Source organism: Salvelinus alpinus, chromosome 24 (assembly GCF_045679555.1).
Source record: "Salvelinus alpinus chromosome 24, SLU_Salpinus.1, whole genome shotgun sequence".
Lineage (NCBI taxonomy): Eukaryota > Metazoa > Chordata > Actinopteri > Salmoniformes > Salmonidae > Salvelinus > Salvelinus alpinus.
The window spans coordinates 22,592,339-22,607,655 of NC_092109.1; the positions used below are offsets into that span (position 1 = coordinate 22,592,339).

At 48.5% G+C, this 15,317-nt stretch overlaps 1 protein-coding gene across 6 annotated transcripts in view; it reads left to right on the top strand.

Annotated features, from left to right (window-relative positions):
* LOC139552338 (protein PRRC2B-like) overlaps window positions 1-15,317 on the top strand; it is a 43,239-nt gene that overhangs the window by 22,466 nt on the left and 5,456 nt on the right. For 4 of the 6 annotated variants that reach the window (XM_071363966.1, XM_071363971.1, XM_071363969.1 and 1 more), the window contains exons 4-26: window positions 1,848-1,950; window positions 2,061-2,124; window positions 2,324-2,467; window positions 2,684-3,006; window positions 3,105-3,241; window positions 3,413-3,582; window positions 3,716-3,803; window positions 3,920-4,079; window positions 5,567-5,912; window positions 6,154-6,299; window positions 8,136-8,340; window positions 8,704-11,059; window positions 11,234-11,397; window positions 11,594-11,706; window positions 12,180-12,321; window positions 12,492-12,847; window positions 13,023-13,124; window positions 13,318-13,501; window positions 13,636-13,733; window positions 13,906-14,271; window positions 14,413-14,580; window positions 14,964-15,002; window positions 15,133-15,212. In XM_071363966.1, coding sequence (XP_071220067.1) covers window positions 1,848-1,950; window positions 2,061-2,124; window positions 2,324-2,467; window positions 2,684-3,006; window positions 3,105-3,241; window positions 3,413-3,582; window positions 3,716-3,803; window positions 3,920-4,079; window positions 5,567-5,912; window positions 6,154-6,299; window positions 8,136-8,340; window positions 8,704-11,059; window positions 11,234-11,397; window positions 11,594-11,706; window positions 12,180-12,321; window positions 12,492-12,847; window positions 13,023-13,124; window positions 13,318-13,501; window positions 13,636-13,733; window positions 13,906-14,271; window positions 14,413-14,580; window positions 14,964-15,002; window positions 15,133-15,212 — 6,054 coding nt within the window. The remainder of the gene's footprint in view (window positions 1-1,847; window positions 1,951-2,060; window positions 2,125-2,323; window positions 2,468-2,683; window positions 3,007-3,104; window positions 3,242-3,412; window positions 3,583-3,715; window positions 3,804-3,919; window positions 4,080-5,566; window positions 5,913-6,153; window positions 6,300-8,135; window positions 8,341-8,703; window positions 11,060-11,233; window positions 11,398-11,593; window positions 11,707-12,179; window positions 12,322-12,491; window positions 12,848-13,022; window positions 13,125-13,317; window positions 13,502-13,635; window positions 13,734-13,905; window positions 14,272-14,412; window positions 14,581-14,963; window positions 15,003-15,132; window positions 15,213-15,317) is intronic. The other 2 variants (XM_071363970.1, XM_071363972.1) reach the window with 1 other exon arrangement.

Here is a 15,317-nt window from a genome sequence, read left to right on the forward strand (position 1 = left end):
CCCACACATTTTCTATAGGATTGAGGTCAGAGCTTTGTGATGGCCACTCCAATACCTTGACTTTTGTTGTCCTTGAGCCATTTTGCCACAACTTTGGAAGTATGCTTGGGGTCATTTGAGATATTTCTGAAAAAACATTTAAAGTATTGCTGCTTGCAATAATCCATTTGAAATTTAGATTTTACTCAATACAGGGTCTATTCTCGAGACACCCAAAGCCCTTGTGCCCATTATTTCAGACGTATTTTAATGTTCTGTCTCGGAGAACGCATCTCCTTCCTGAACGGTATGACGGCTGCGTGGTCCCATGGTGTTTATACTTGCGTACTAGTGTTTGTACAGATGAACGTGGTACCTTCAGGCGTTTGGAAATTGCTCCCAAGCATGAACCAGACTTGTGGTGGTCTACAATTTTTTTTCTGAGGTCTTGGCTGATTTCTTTAGATTTTCCCATGATGTCAAGCAAAGAGGCACTGAGTTTGAAGGTAGGCCTTGAAATACATCCACAGGAACACCTCCAATTGACTCAAATTATGTCAATTATCCTATCAGAAGCTTCTAAAGCCATGACATAATTTTCTGGAATTTTCCAAGCTGTTTAAAGGCACAGTCAACTTAGTGTATGTGACCCACTGGAATTGTGATACAGTGAAATAATCTGTCTGTAAACAATTGTTTGAAACATTTCTTGTGTCATGCACAAAGTAGATGTCCTAACCGACTTGCCAAAACTATAGTTTGTTAACAAGAAATTTGTGGAGTGGTTGAAAAACTATTTTTAATGACTCCAACCTAAGTGTATGTGAACTTATGTCTTCAACTGTACATCTCTGGTGGGAATATGTGCATATTGTTTTTATGCAGATTATAGAACATTCGCATGAAACTGTCGCCAGTTGGATGGAAACCTAGCTACTGATCTGAAAGGTGTTTTGCATGAGTTTCGGTCACCTATTCAGTTGTTCCAGTCCCGTGCAGGTAAATTAGTGGAGATGTGGAAAAGAAACCATAATAGACTGAGATGCACTCTTGGATTAATGTATTCCCATGATGCAACATCTTTCATGAAATCAATGTGTTTTGTATTCTGAGAACATATAATCTCTTGCACAACCAATAGGTAACATTAGCTGGATGATGCAAGAATAGGGGGATAGTGGCATTGATGAGCAAGGAAATGGGTTTTTGTTCACCTGGTACACAATATGTTGGAGTTTGTTTCTGTACACTTTCCTGCAGAGTGTGTCTGTGCACTTTTTGTATGGATGCGTTCAAACACTTTGGCCCAAGTGCAGTTGCAGGAAAGATAGTCTTTCGTCTTTGTGTCGCAGACTTGAGGGGCGTTTGTTTGCTACCTCAAGGTTAGCTGACATGCAGTCGTAGAGCTGATTGTGTGGGAGTTGAGTGGTGGGAAGTGACCACTCTATTGTTTAGTGTGGGTGGCTGGAGGAGTGCGAGCAGGATGACTAATGTACAATGAGTATATGGCAATGTTGCATGAACACCAAACATATGGCAATTATAAAACCAGCATTAGGGTGCTACTTTTTATTTAGTGTCATTTGCATAGCAGGTACATCACATTTCTCACACTAGTCATTCGATTCCAGACAGCAGAAAAAAGTGAGTATTTTTGTAATGCTGCCTGGTACGTGAGAAGTGGGTGTACTATTTATTTCTAAATTCTCCAAGAGATTCTTGCTGGGTTATGTGTCCAAGTTCTGTAATGTGCCGAAGTGATACTGTGCACAGTATGTGTCTTGGCACAAGATTTGTATGCATCTAGTCTGCCTCTGTGTTCTGTCCTGAGCTGATGGAGTGATGGTTCCCTCTGTCTCCTCCCTCAGTTCCATTGCATCAACACAACAGCTGCCGGAGTTGCAGCCGCAGCTGGCTTTACAGAAATCTGTCTCCAATCTCCAGAAGACCACACCGGTAGCCAGTCAAGAGGTGGGTTTGGCCTCTCTACTTTTTATCTTCTACAGCTTGCGGTTTCACATTGTATTGTTTTTATTGGAATTGTGTTTTTCAAGTTAAATAAAATTCCTTCCTTTCTACAGAGCACAAACACAAGTGGACCAAAGCAATGGGCCCATCTAAATGGAAAGGCCGTAGAACTAGATGGTGAGTTGGAATCGGAAACCCAACTGCTTAAAATCACTGTGTCTGTGATCAACTTTGATGGATTTGCTATCAGACCTCTGACATGCTCCAATTTACTGCATGTCTCCACCACACCTCATAATGATTCTCCAGCAGCCTCTGTTTTATTTTTTACTTCTCTGACTGACAGCTGTGCCACTTGTTTTCATGGCAATGGCAGGTTTAAGGGCCTCAAACCGACTGCAGCCCTTCTCTCACGAGGAATTTCCAACGCTGAAGGCTGCTGGGGAACAGGACAAGGCTGGCAAGGAAAGAAGCACCTTCGATCCGTCGTATGGGCCCGGACCAAGCCTCCGCCCCCAGAGTGAGTCCAGTGAACAATGGCTGTGGTGGCACAAAAATTGACTGAAGTTCAAAAGTGGCCCAAATGCCTCGCAGCATATTTGCTAATAATCTAACAAGTGCCATGGGAAAATATTGTGCACATACTTTAAAACAACTGAATACGCTGCAATTTCACCACTTAACTCTTATGCCACGGCCTTCTTTTCTCAAATTCGTTTTCCTCTTGTCTCTCCAGATGTGACAAGTTGGAGGGAGGGTGGTGGGAGGAACCTTGTGCCCTCATCCCTGCCGGCCTGCCTGCCTTCAGAGACCGAGGGCAAGGCCAGCGGCGTGGCTGAGACTGGGAGCTCCCCCCCTCCTCTTCCCCCCTCTGCCTCCTCTATTCTCTCTGCCCCCATGGTCAGTCCCACCACTGCCACCAGTGTCAGCGCCCCTCCAGCCCCGGAGCCCAAGGAGATCTCTCTGCGCCCCGCCCAGCCACTCCGCAGGCCCGCCCCCCCTGCCCTGAGCCATCACCACCCTACCACCACCACCTACCACGACATGCTGCCTGCCTTTGTATGTAGCGCAGTACTACTCTCCATTTATTTTCACTTTATGACACCATAATGCAAGATTCTGTTCTGACTGTATGCTTTTTGGCCATTGGTTTTCAGATGTGCCTCAAAGAGACTTGTGATGCTCCCGGCACTGCTGAACACACTGGCCCTGTCACTGTGGTCGCCCCAGTCCGCTTTGACAACAGGCCCACCTTCAGGCAGCCCTACCCCAATAACAACCAAGAGCCTGTCAAGTAAGTAGTCACCTGCATATGCCCACTGTCTGGAAGTGTGAGCAATGCTCAGTTAAAATTATCATGAAAGATTTAAAAAGGATAATACAAATGCTGGGAATTATTTATTTTACTTAGCAAAAAAAATAAATGCAGACCTCTCACCTCCCCATGTTCCTATTCTCCTTGTAGTGGTGAGGTGGGGAGAGGAGAAAACCGCTTCATCCGCGGGCCCCTGCGCAACCCCTCCTCCCGACCCATCCGTCGACCTGGCGACAGACCCCCTCGTCCGGCAATCATCAACCCAGATGACCTGAAGGATCTGGATGAGCTAGACAACGACTGTGAAGACGGCTGGGCAGGTAGGGGGGTTCCCGTTATTATCGTCATCATACAAAGACTGAAACAACATGCATCAAAGGCAACATTTCTGTACATGTGCCCCAACGGAACTAGTTTGACCTTAATTAAAATGTTGCTCCCTTGCTGTTCCAGGTATCCATGAAGAAGTTGATTACGGCGAGAAACTCAAGTTCAGTGATGATGAGGAGGAGCATGCCGCTGGTGAAAAGAACAAGATGTGGTGAGATTACCCCCACCCCCTTTGTGTTTGTGACTAAATTAATATTGTCGGTGCAATTTCTGTCATTTTAAGTGCAGTGACTGATGGTGAGATTTCTGGGTCCATCTCTGATCCAGGGCTGAATGGGAGAACCAACGTCGTGAGCGCCAGTTATCCCTGAGCTCAGGAGAGGGGCCATACCCCCAGGAGGGCCCTGAGGAGGAGGCTTACCTTGCCTACCAGGAGCAGATGGCCCACAGGAACACCAATGGCAGGTTCCCCTCTGGAGAAGCACAGGTAAGATCATACTGGGGTCCACTATGCCTCAGACTGCTACCTTGCCTGGTCCCCCTAGCCTCTTCAATACCACTGATCTCTGACTTTTTGAGTTGAAAGCAATATGGCAGGAACCCGTTCAGTCATTTCACATATCACTGCTCATAAAATAGAGGAGACCAGGGAAAGGAAGGCAATATAAAGTTGAGGCAATGGACGAGAGATTCACTTTTTGTTACGTTACAGCCTTATTTTAAAATTGATGACGAAAAACATTGATTAATCTACACACAATACCCCATAATGACAATTTTTGTAAATGTATTTAAAGTAAAAGAAAACAGATACCATATTTACATAAGTATTCAGACCCTTTGCTATGAGACTCGAAATAGAGATCAGGTGCATACTGTTTCCATTGATCATCCTTGAGATGTTTCTACAACTTGATTGGAATCCACCTCTGGTAAATTCAATTGATTGGACATGATTTGGAAAGGCACACACCTGTCTATGTAAGGTCCCACAGTTGACAGTGCACGTCAGAGCAAAAACCAAGTCATGAGGTCGAAGGAATTGTCCATAGAGCCCCGAGACAGGATTGTGTCGAGGCACAGATCTAGGGAATTGTACCAAAATAGTTCTGGTGCATTGAAGGTCCCCAAGAACACAGTGGCCTCCATCATTCTCAAATGGAAGAAGTTTGGAACCACCAAGACTCTTCCTAGAGCTGGCCTCCCGGCCAAACTGCGCAATCGGAAGAGAACAGCCTTAGTCAGGGAGGGGACCAAGAACCCGTTGGTCACTCTGGTAGAGCTCCGGAGTTCCTCTGTGGAGATGAGGTGAACTTTCCAGAAGGACAACCCTCCCTACAGCACTCCACCAATCAGGCCTTTAGGGTAGTGGCCAGAGGGTAGCAACTCCTCAGTAAAAAGGCACAGGACAGCCCGCTTGGAGTTTGCCAAAAGGTACCTAAATACTCTCAGACCATGAGAAACAAGATTCTGGTCTGATGAAGCCAAGAGTGAACTCTTTGGCCTGAATGCCAAGCCTCACGTCTGGGGGAAACCTGACACCATCCCTACTGTGAAGCATGTAGGGGATGTTTTCAGCTGCAGGGACTTGGAGACTAGTCATGATTGAGGGAAATATGAATGGCCCAAAGTACAGAGGGATCCTTGATGAAAACCTGCTCCAGAGTGCCTCAACAAAGTACTGATTAAAGGGTCTGAATACTTTTGTAAATGCAATTTATAATACAGTTGCAAAAAATTATAACCTGTTTTTCTTTGTCAAAATGGGGTATTGTGTGTAGATGAACAATTTAATCAATTTTAGAAGGCTTTAACGTAGCAAAATGTGGAAAGTCGAGGTGTCTGAATGTTTTCCCAGTGCGCTGTATATACTGTACACCTGTAGCTCAGAGAAGACTATTCATGAGTCCATTGAGCACAGAACCCAAATCATGGAGAGTCCTTCCCATGGTAACGCCTCTGTGCTGTCCACAGGCACAGCAGAAGAGCTCCGGGCTGGGCATGGCCCAACAGGGTGAACCCCTGGAAGACCAGGAGGAGCGCCAGGTCCCAGCCCGGGGCAAGTTTGTTTCCCCTGAGCTCTCAGAGGCTGTGGAGAGAGCACGCCGACGCAGGGAGGAGGAGGAGAGGCGTGCCCGCGAGGAAAGACTGGCCGCATGTGCCGAGAAGCTCAAGAGGCTAGATGAGAAGTTTGGGAAGATGGAGAGGCAGTTGTCGAGGTCTGAGGAGGAAGCAAAGGACGGGGAGAGCAAGGATGCAGCACTGTCCCCTGGAAGAGAGAGCAAAAACCACCCAGAGAGCTGGCAGTACGGCACGAAAGGTAACACCAATCTGCTATTACTGTTTGTTTAATAAACATTTATCCAGGTTGGTCAGATGAGAAAATACTCATTTGCAATTGCAACAATAACCTTCTCAGAGATAGATATATATATATATGTATATATGTGTGTGTGTGTGTGTTCACTTATTGTTGAAATGGAGCATTTTACTGAATGGTTTACAGAGGTAGTTAAGTAAAAGTAGGATTATATCCCGCTCCCTCTCCTCTCCTGTCCCAGACGCTGAGTGTCTCTTGGAGCACTCCCCCAGACAGCAGGACTACAGGGACAAGGCCACCTCGGGATTCGCCTCCTACCGCAGCGAGGACGATGCCGGGGCCGAATCCAACTCTCCCCTACCGCCCCGCTTCCAAAAGCAGCAGCAGGTGAGCCGCCCGGCCGATGCAACAGCCCGTTCCCTCGAGCCCCTAATCCCCCTCCCTAATTCCTGCCAGGATTAGCGCCCAGCGGCACTAGAAAGGCCCGTCAGAGTTCACATGAGCAGGTGTTTTCCGTAGCGACTGTCCTTCTTGACTGGAAAGGGGAGGGTATTATGAAGGGTGTGCTTGTGTCATTTTCTATTTAGTTCAGTGGTGGATACGTAGCAATAGGATACACAACAAAACAGGAATAAAAGACCCACTCACTGCTTATAGTACAGTTCCAAAAGGTCTTTAACCTTTCTAGCGCAGGCGTTCCGCTAGTGGAACCCCTCGACAACATTCCACTGAAAAGGCAGCGCGGGAAATTCAAAAATATTTTTTTTGTTTTGAAATATGTAACTTTCACACATTAACAAGTTCAATACAGCAAATGAAAGATAAACATCTTGTTAATCTACCCATCGTGTCCGATTTCAAAAGGTTTTACAGCGAAAGCACAACATATGATTATGTTAGTTCAGAGCCAAGTCAAAAAAACACACAGCCATTTTCCAGCCAAAGATAGGAGTCACAAAAAGCAGAAATATAGATAAAATTAATTACTAACCTTTGATCTTCATTAGATGACACTCATAGGACATCATGTTACACAATACATGTATGTTTTGCTCGATAATGTGAATATTTATATCCAAAAATCTCAGTTTAAACATTGGCGCGTTACGTGCAGTAATGTTTTGATTCCAAAACATCCGGTGATCTTGCAGATAGCCACAGAAATCTCAGAAATACTCATAATAAACATCGATAAAAGATACAAGTGTTATTCACAGAATTAAAGATAGACTTCTCCTTAATGCACCCGCTGTGTCAGATTTCAAAAAAACTTTACGGAAAAAGCATAATTTGAGTACGGCGCTCAGAGCCCAATCCAGTCAAATCCAGCCAAATAAATTTCCGCCGTGTTGGAGTCGACAGAAGTTAGAAATAACATGATAAATATTCACTTACCTTTGATGATCTTCATCAAAATGCACTCCCAGGAATCCCAGTTTGACAATAAATGACTGATTTGTTCCATAAAGTCCATCATTTATGTCCAAATAGCCACTAGTTGTTAGCGTGTTCAGCCTAGTAATCCATCTTCATGAGCACTAGGTCCAGACAAACACTCAAAAAGTTCCGTTACAGGTCGTAGAAACATATCAAACGATGTATGGAATCAATCTTTAGGATGTTAACATAAATCAACAATAATGTTCCAACCGGAGAATTCCATCGTCTGTAGCAAAGCACTGGAACGAGAGGTAACTCTGTCGGGAGCGTGCGTCACGAGCCTGAGACACTCTGCCAGACCACTGACTCAAACAGGTCTCATGAGCCCCTCCTTTATAGCAGAAGCCTGAAACAAGTTTCTAAAGACGGTTGACATCTAGTGGAAGCCTTAGGAAGTGAAACTTAACCCCATAGACACTGTGTATTCTGTAGGCCAAGCTTTGAAAAACTACAAACCTCAGATTTCCCACTTCCTGGTTGGATTTTTCTCAGGTTTTTGCCTGCCATATGAGTTCTGTTATACTCAGACATCATTCAAACAGTTTTAGAAACTTCAGAGTTTTTTTATCCAATACTACTAATAATATGCATATATTAGCATCTCGAACAGAGTAGCAGGCAGTTTACTCTGGGCACACATTTCATGCAAAAGTGAAAATGCTGCCCCCTATCCCAAACAGGTTAACTGCATCTAGTCACTTTTTTATTTATTTATGTGAGGTGAATAATTGTACCAGTGTTTATACTAAATGAGTTTCTGCTCTGTGTCCCTCCCACTCTCAGGAGCAAGTGTATAAGATGCAGCACTGGCAGCAGCAGTCTGGCCACCCCGCCCCCTCCGGCTCCAGCCACCCCCAGAGGGGCTACTACCCCCCACACGTGCTGGGCTTTGACCCCCGCTGGATGATGATGCCCCCCTTCATGGACCCACGCATGGCCCAGGGCCGCTCCCCTGTAGACTACTACCCTAACGCTGTCCACTCTTCAGGTTAGACCTGAGAAAATAGTCTTGTTGTACTAAAGCAGGGTTTCCCAACCCTCTCCTTAGCCCCCCCTAGACGTTTCACATTTTTGTTTAACTGTCGCACCTAATTCAATTAGTCAACTAATCGTCAAACCTTTGACTAATTGAATCAAGTGTGCCAGTTTAGGGTTAAAACAAAAATTAGAAATAGTTTGTTGAGTCCTGAGGAGAGGGTTGGGAAACCCTATACTGAAGGGAATGGTAAGGGGATCCCTTTAAAAGGATCTATCTTTTTAGTTTGACAGCATTATCGAACTTTATAGACTGATATAGATTCCTAAACAATCCTGTATCTCTTACTGTAAAAAACACTCTGTTTTTGTGTAGGAATGATGAAACCGCTGATGCAGCCAGACCACCTGAACAGCCCAGGGTCCACCTCTGACGAGGGCTGCCACCCCAGCATGCATCACGAGAGGAGGGCCCCCTCCACCGAGCCCTACCCCGTTTGGAACCAAGATGGCTACCCCCCTCGCAGTTTCACCCCACCCTACCAGAGACAGCACGAGAGCTCAGACAGGAGCCAGCCAGACGACCGGATTGACAGGACCTGCTCCCAGCAGGACTTGTATGAAGAGAGGGGAAACGAGTGCCTAGACAACCCCTCTCACGACCTCTCCCATCCGGCCTACCACCAGAGCAGAGGCACCGACAGGGACCACCACTCGCACAACCAAGGCCTGCTCTCCACAGCCCTGAGCCGGCCCCAGCAGCAGAACACAGACGGCGACTACCCCAAACAGGAACCCAAAGACGGGCACCTGAAGGACAGCACTGACCACCGCGACGATGTCTTCGACACCGCCAAGGAAAAGGGCTTTGACTCAGACTTCTGGAGGCGAGATGGAGGCCAGAAGAAGAAGAAGGAAGGTGGTGTTGGTGTTCAGAACCAGTGGTTTGATCCTGGCTCCACCACCTCCGCCAGCAGTGTAAGCCAGCCATCTGAGACCAGTGGTAGGACCCTGACCCGCAGGACCGGTCCCATTAAGAAGCCTGTGCTCAAGGCCCTCAAAGTGGAAGAGAAGGAGAACGAGAAGCCCAAAGTGGAGCCCGGGGAGAAGGTAGTCCCTTACCGCCTGGAGAAAGAAGTGCTCACCAATGTATATGACCTGAAGAAAGACAACCAGCCCCTAGTAAGTAACAGACGCTCCGCCTCACCTGCTATCGAGAAGCAGCCAGAAGGGAAGCAACACCCACCACCAGCCCCTGCTAAAGTAGAGCAGCCATCCAGTCCCCACAGTGAGGATTTGCCCAAGGAGAGCAGCTGGGACAGTGGGAAGAGCCAGTCCTCTAGAGACGACCAGGAGAGCAGGGAGCCTGCCGCACCACGACGCAACAACTGGATCTTCGTCGATGAGGAGCAGGCCTTTGCCGGAGCCAGGGGAACGGGTAGAGGTCGAAGCCGTGGCGGCTTCAGGGAGTTCAGCTCCAGAGGAGACCGGGGAGGCCGAGGCGGAGAGAACCCCAGAGGAAGCTACAACAACAATAACAGCAGGGACGCCGTTGGAGCCCAGAGACCAGGCAGAGGTAGAGGACTGCCCAGGGACTTTGTCAAGGTGGAAGACCTGCAGAGGGGGAAGCCAAGGAGGCGCAACGTCAGCGAGACTCTGAGCGAGACCTCCGAGTACGAGGAGCTGCCCAAGCGGCGGCGCCAGAAGGGCTCTGAAAACGGAGAGGGTGTCAGCTACCCAGAGCAGGGAGAGACCAGGAAGGCTGACCGAGACTCGTGGAGGTCGAACAAGGTGTACACTGAAGACCAGGCGGCTAGCGACGCCCGAGACGACAAAGCCAAGGCCAGCAGCAGGGGGTTCGGCGGCTGCTCTCTGCCTCCCAGACTCGACACTGGCAGGGGCTACAACACCGGCCGGGGGTTCAACAACAGCTCCAGAGACACCTCCACCTGGAGGGGCCGGGGGACACAGTTCGGCAGCGGCGGTGGGCCAATGCTGGAGAACGGCTATGGCCCGGGCACCGAAACCTTCTCCAGAAGACCACCACCTGCAGAGCGCGAGCCCCTCAAATACACCCCCAAGTTTACCGGCTCTACCGGTTCCTTCATGGAGAATGGCACAGAGGACCGTGGCTTGGAGGGAGAGTACTACATAGACAACGACAACCCTGGACAACAGCAGTTAAGAAGACGGCGGCCGCCACGCCAGGACAAGCCCCCGCGCTTCCGCCGACTACGTCAAGAGAGGGAGCCCGGCAGCGGCCAGTGGACCAGTGACGAGTATATCAACGGATCGGACGGATTCGCCAACCCCTGGCCAGGCCGCTCCAAGGAGGGAAGTAGAGAAGACGGCTGGCCCAGTGGCCACTACTCCGGAGGGGGAGGGAGGTCCGGTGGTCAGCATGGCCAGGCTGAGGACTGGGAGACTGGCTCGGAGAACAGCGACTTCAACGACTGGAGGGAGAAGCGAGGTGGAGGGCAGCAGCAGCAAGCCCACGGTGGAGATGTGCACTCAGACTCTGGCCACGGGGAGCTTGGCTCTGTGGAGAAGAGGGAGCTGGCCAAGAGAAGCTTCTCCAGCCAGCGCCCCCTGATGGACCGGCAGAACAGGAAGGGAGAGCCGGCTCTACTGGAAGGGAACAAGATGACACGTTCCTCAGAGAACCCCAACGCACTGCCCTCCTGCAACAGGAACGACGGCTGGCAGAACGGAGGGGCCTCCAACCATAGGAGGTGAGTACTGTGCTAACTTTGGCTTACGCTAACTCGGTGTGAGAATGTTCAACAACACTGTGGATATTTAATTTTTTTCAAAACATCCTCATGGCATCATGATACTGTAGCTTTTAAAAGCAACACCCTTTAATGCGAACACCTGACTCATGGAATGTCTCTCCCTTTCTGCAGGAACAAAGAGGATTCAGGCCTAGTCTACTGTGTCGAGCAGTCTGAGGAGGGCCACCAGTCCAACGAACACTCAGGGAAGAAGCTGGACAAGGAGCTGAAGACTCGGTCTGTAAAGGGAGACCTGGCCGAGCCATTGTCTCAGTACGACCTCACCAGCTACCACAGTGAGTGCCAGGCACCAACCTCATAGTAAAGCACGGCTCAAATGTAACCAGGGTTCTCAAACTTGTGACCCATGGACCAGATGCGGCCCACAGACTGATTTAATGTGCTCCATGGTTGTCTTTTTGTAAATTCAATTTTCTATTTTCATATTTCCTATCACAGTGTGTTGTAATGGCATAAGTGTATGTCTTCCAGTTGAGGGGGATGCTGGGGGTTCCAGTCCAGATGGGTTCCAGGACCTGTCCAAGAAACAGCAGCGTCATCTTCCACAGGAAGACGACAGGAGGAGGAAGGAACATGGAGCTCCGGTAAATTGACAGAACATTTAAAATAATCCCGAAACATTTAAATACGTCTGAAATAATGGGCACGTCTGAAATAATGGGCACAAGGGCTTTGGGTGTCTCGAGAATAGAACCTGTATTGAGTAAAATCTAAATTTCAAATGGATTATTGCAAGCAGCAATACTTTAACTAAATGTTTTTTCAGAAATATCTCAATTGTATAGTTGTACATGCCTTATTTTTATTTTACTTTTATTTAACTAGACAAGTCAGTTACTTTCAGTCACTTATTTTCAATGACGGCCTAGGAGCAGTGGGTTAACTGCCTTGTTCAGGGGCAGAACGAAAGATTTTTACCTTGTCAGCTCCGGGATTCGATCTTGCAACTTTTCGGTTACTAGTCCCACGCTCTAACCACTAGGCTACCTGCCGCCACTTGAGCAGCTATGTTGTACTTCATCTATGAAAAAATGTCTTCCTCTACCTCACACTGCAGGTGCCGGTGAAGAACAGACCGATCACCTCCAAGATGCCCCCACGGTTTGCCAAGAAGCAGGGTGGCATGACCATGGATCAGCCAGAGGAGGGCCTCTCTGCCAACAACCTGGGCACTGAGATCTGGGAGACCAACAGCTCCGGTAGGACTAACACCCCAGTGCTCACAACTCATCTTCCACCCCATCTGATAAGAGTAACTCACTCTGTTGCCCATACTCTGCTTTTCTTTCCAGATGAACATTGTGTTGTCAACTGTGTTAAAGAGAATCTTTGACTCCAGTGGTTCTTACATTATTTTCATACCCTTTAGCTCTGTCAGTCCAGTCATCTGGAGGAGACTCGTGGACCAAGCAGGTGTCTTATACAGGCAGCGAGCCCAACTCTGAGGACTCTGACGCGGGGCCTGAGCAGAGCAAGGAGCAGCACAAGCCCGGCCCCATCGGCAACGAGCGCTTGCTCAAGCACCGCAAGGGCTCGGAGGGTCTGGAGGGCGGGCCCATTACGCCCGTCAACGGCGTGAACCTCCACGCGGACACAGTGCTGCCTGTGCCGCCCATAGAGTTTGGCGTTAGCGCCAAGGACTCTGACTTCAGCCTACCGCCCAGGTCCACCCCAGTGCCTGTGTCCAACCCCGTCACCAAGCTACAGGTCACCCTTGCCAGCAACGTGAGTACAAATACACTGAGTACTACCAGATGTCACCTCATGATTATAGGGTGGTGTATTGAAAGGAATCCTTGAAATTGCTTCACCATGAAGTGGCTTGATTAAATAAATATAAATTAATGTAAAATGGACAAAAGATGTCATTGACTAGTTGTTAACTTCTGTCTGTGTGTAGCCGGCCCTGACCCAGGCCATCCCCATGCTGCGTAGAGACCACCTGCAGCCTGGCATCAACCTCAACCCCATCTCTTTCCCCAGCGCTGACCTCACACTCAAGGTACACCACCCCCACCACACTACCTCTCACTTTCCACAAATCAGACCTCTCTAAACATTAGTCTTGTTAGAGATTTAATTCTCAATAACCTACCTGGCTAAATGTCAGATCAGATAAACATTAGTAAACTCCAAAATGTTTTTTTGGTGTACTTTCACTAAACAGTTGCCTCCCTTCGGCCCCTCTTCCTCAGATGGAGTCAGCCCGTAAGGCGTGGGAGAACTCCCAGTCTCTCCCTGAGCAGGGCTCTCCTGGTGGGGTTGCCGCTGGTGCCCAGCCCCCCTGCACTGTAGGCTCCTCCAGTGGGGTCAGCTACAGCTCCTTTGGAGGGGTGCCAATGCCCGTAGCCTCTGTGGCACCTTCCATGTCCATGCAGGGTAAAGGGACACTCAGACACATTAACAGACATTATTGGTATATTTGGCCAAGGACTATGCATTGTATGAAATCTACATTTGTGTGTTGTTATTACAACTTTTGAAAAAACATAATTGTATTTCCCTCTCTGTAGGTAACCATATCCCCCCGCTGTATCTGGACGGCCATGTTTTTCCCAGCCAGCCTCGTCTGGTGCCCCCAACCATGACCCAGCAGCAGAGCTACCAACAGGTACTTCACTCACAAGTATAGGGTCTTACAGGATTTTATTCCATTTTTCTTTTTAATAAAAAACACATTTATTGGGGGGGTTTTCTTTTTGGCAATAATCAACAAAACTACACTGTGCAGCGGAACACCAACTGTAATATTATAATTCACTCCTTCCCATGTGTGCACGCAGGCAGCTGCCCAGCAGATCCCCATCTCCCTGCACACCTCTCTGCAGGCCCAGGCCCAGCTTGGTCTCCGGGGGGGCCTGCCCGTCTCACAGTCCCAGGAGATGTTCAACTCCATTCCCTCCTTCAGGTCCCAGGTATACATGCACCCCAATCTGTCCCAGCCCAGCCCCATGGTGCTGTCAGGTGGTGGCCCCCTCAAGGGGCCCTACTCGGCCTACCCGGGCATGCAGCCGTCGGATATGGTCAAGCCCCAGTCTGGCTCCCACTACCAGCCAATGAATGGCAGCCAGGCCATGGTCTACGACGGCCAGATGAACCAGGGCCCTGGCATGGGCTCCTCCCAGCTCATGGACTCCCAGCTCATCCAGGTAAGAGGAGCCACTCTGTGGCACACTTGTATTAGTTTGAAGGAAAACAGTTAGTTTGGCTTTTAATGGAAACATACTCTCATAATTCAATGTTTCAAAGTCCAATGCATTGATCATCCCTCTCTCTCTCTCTCTCTCCAGGTGACCATGCCCTTGCCGGGCTCTCAGCTGCGTTATGGCTCTGCCCAGCAGCACCTCATCCTGCCCCAGTCCATCCAGCTCCAGCAGGGCCAGAACCTCTCCGTGGGAGCTGCCCGCAGAATGCTCCCCCCTGGCTCCCAGCCCCCAGTCATGACCGGCAGCAGAGAGGTGAGAGCCAGAGACCCACCAAGTGTCCCTTCCAACAATGATACAGCCCAACTACCCAATCTGGCCCTCAACCATCATGGTCACCTAATAATCCCCAGTTTACAATTGGCTCATTCATCCCCCTCCTCTCCCCTGTAACTATTCCCCAGGTCGTTGCTGCAAATGAGAATGTGTTCTCAGTCAACTTACCTGGTAAAATAACGGTAAAATAAAAAAAATTAAAAAAAATTGGTCAATGTTAGCTTTAGGTTGGATTTGGAAACATTTCATGTGTAAACAGAAAAAATGCACATTGAATTAAGTGAAACCCATCCCTTTGAAATAGAGGGGAAAGTTCACCTAAATCACAATTACTGTGTTGTTGTGACTGAATGTTTTTGCAGAATTTCCCAATCTCTACTGGTCCGTATACTACTTACAAGGTAAGGAAAAACGTATGAGTGAATTTGTCATTTGGGTGAACTATGACATTTCATAGATGGCATTGAGATGTTCTTACATGTACATTTAATGGGGATGTTTGTTTGTGTGGTTTGTTTGTTTATCCTCTAGACCTCCCAGATGGAAATGAAAGGTTTCCAGTTCTCTGACAAGCCCAATCACTCCCAGGGCATGCCTGGAGGATACAACAGGTGAGCTGGAACAGCTAAATGTCACCCTGAAGCTGTTAGACCGCAACACGGCTACTCTTAGTTTGTATCCTTATAAACACGTGTTCATGTTATTGTAACATGGCA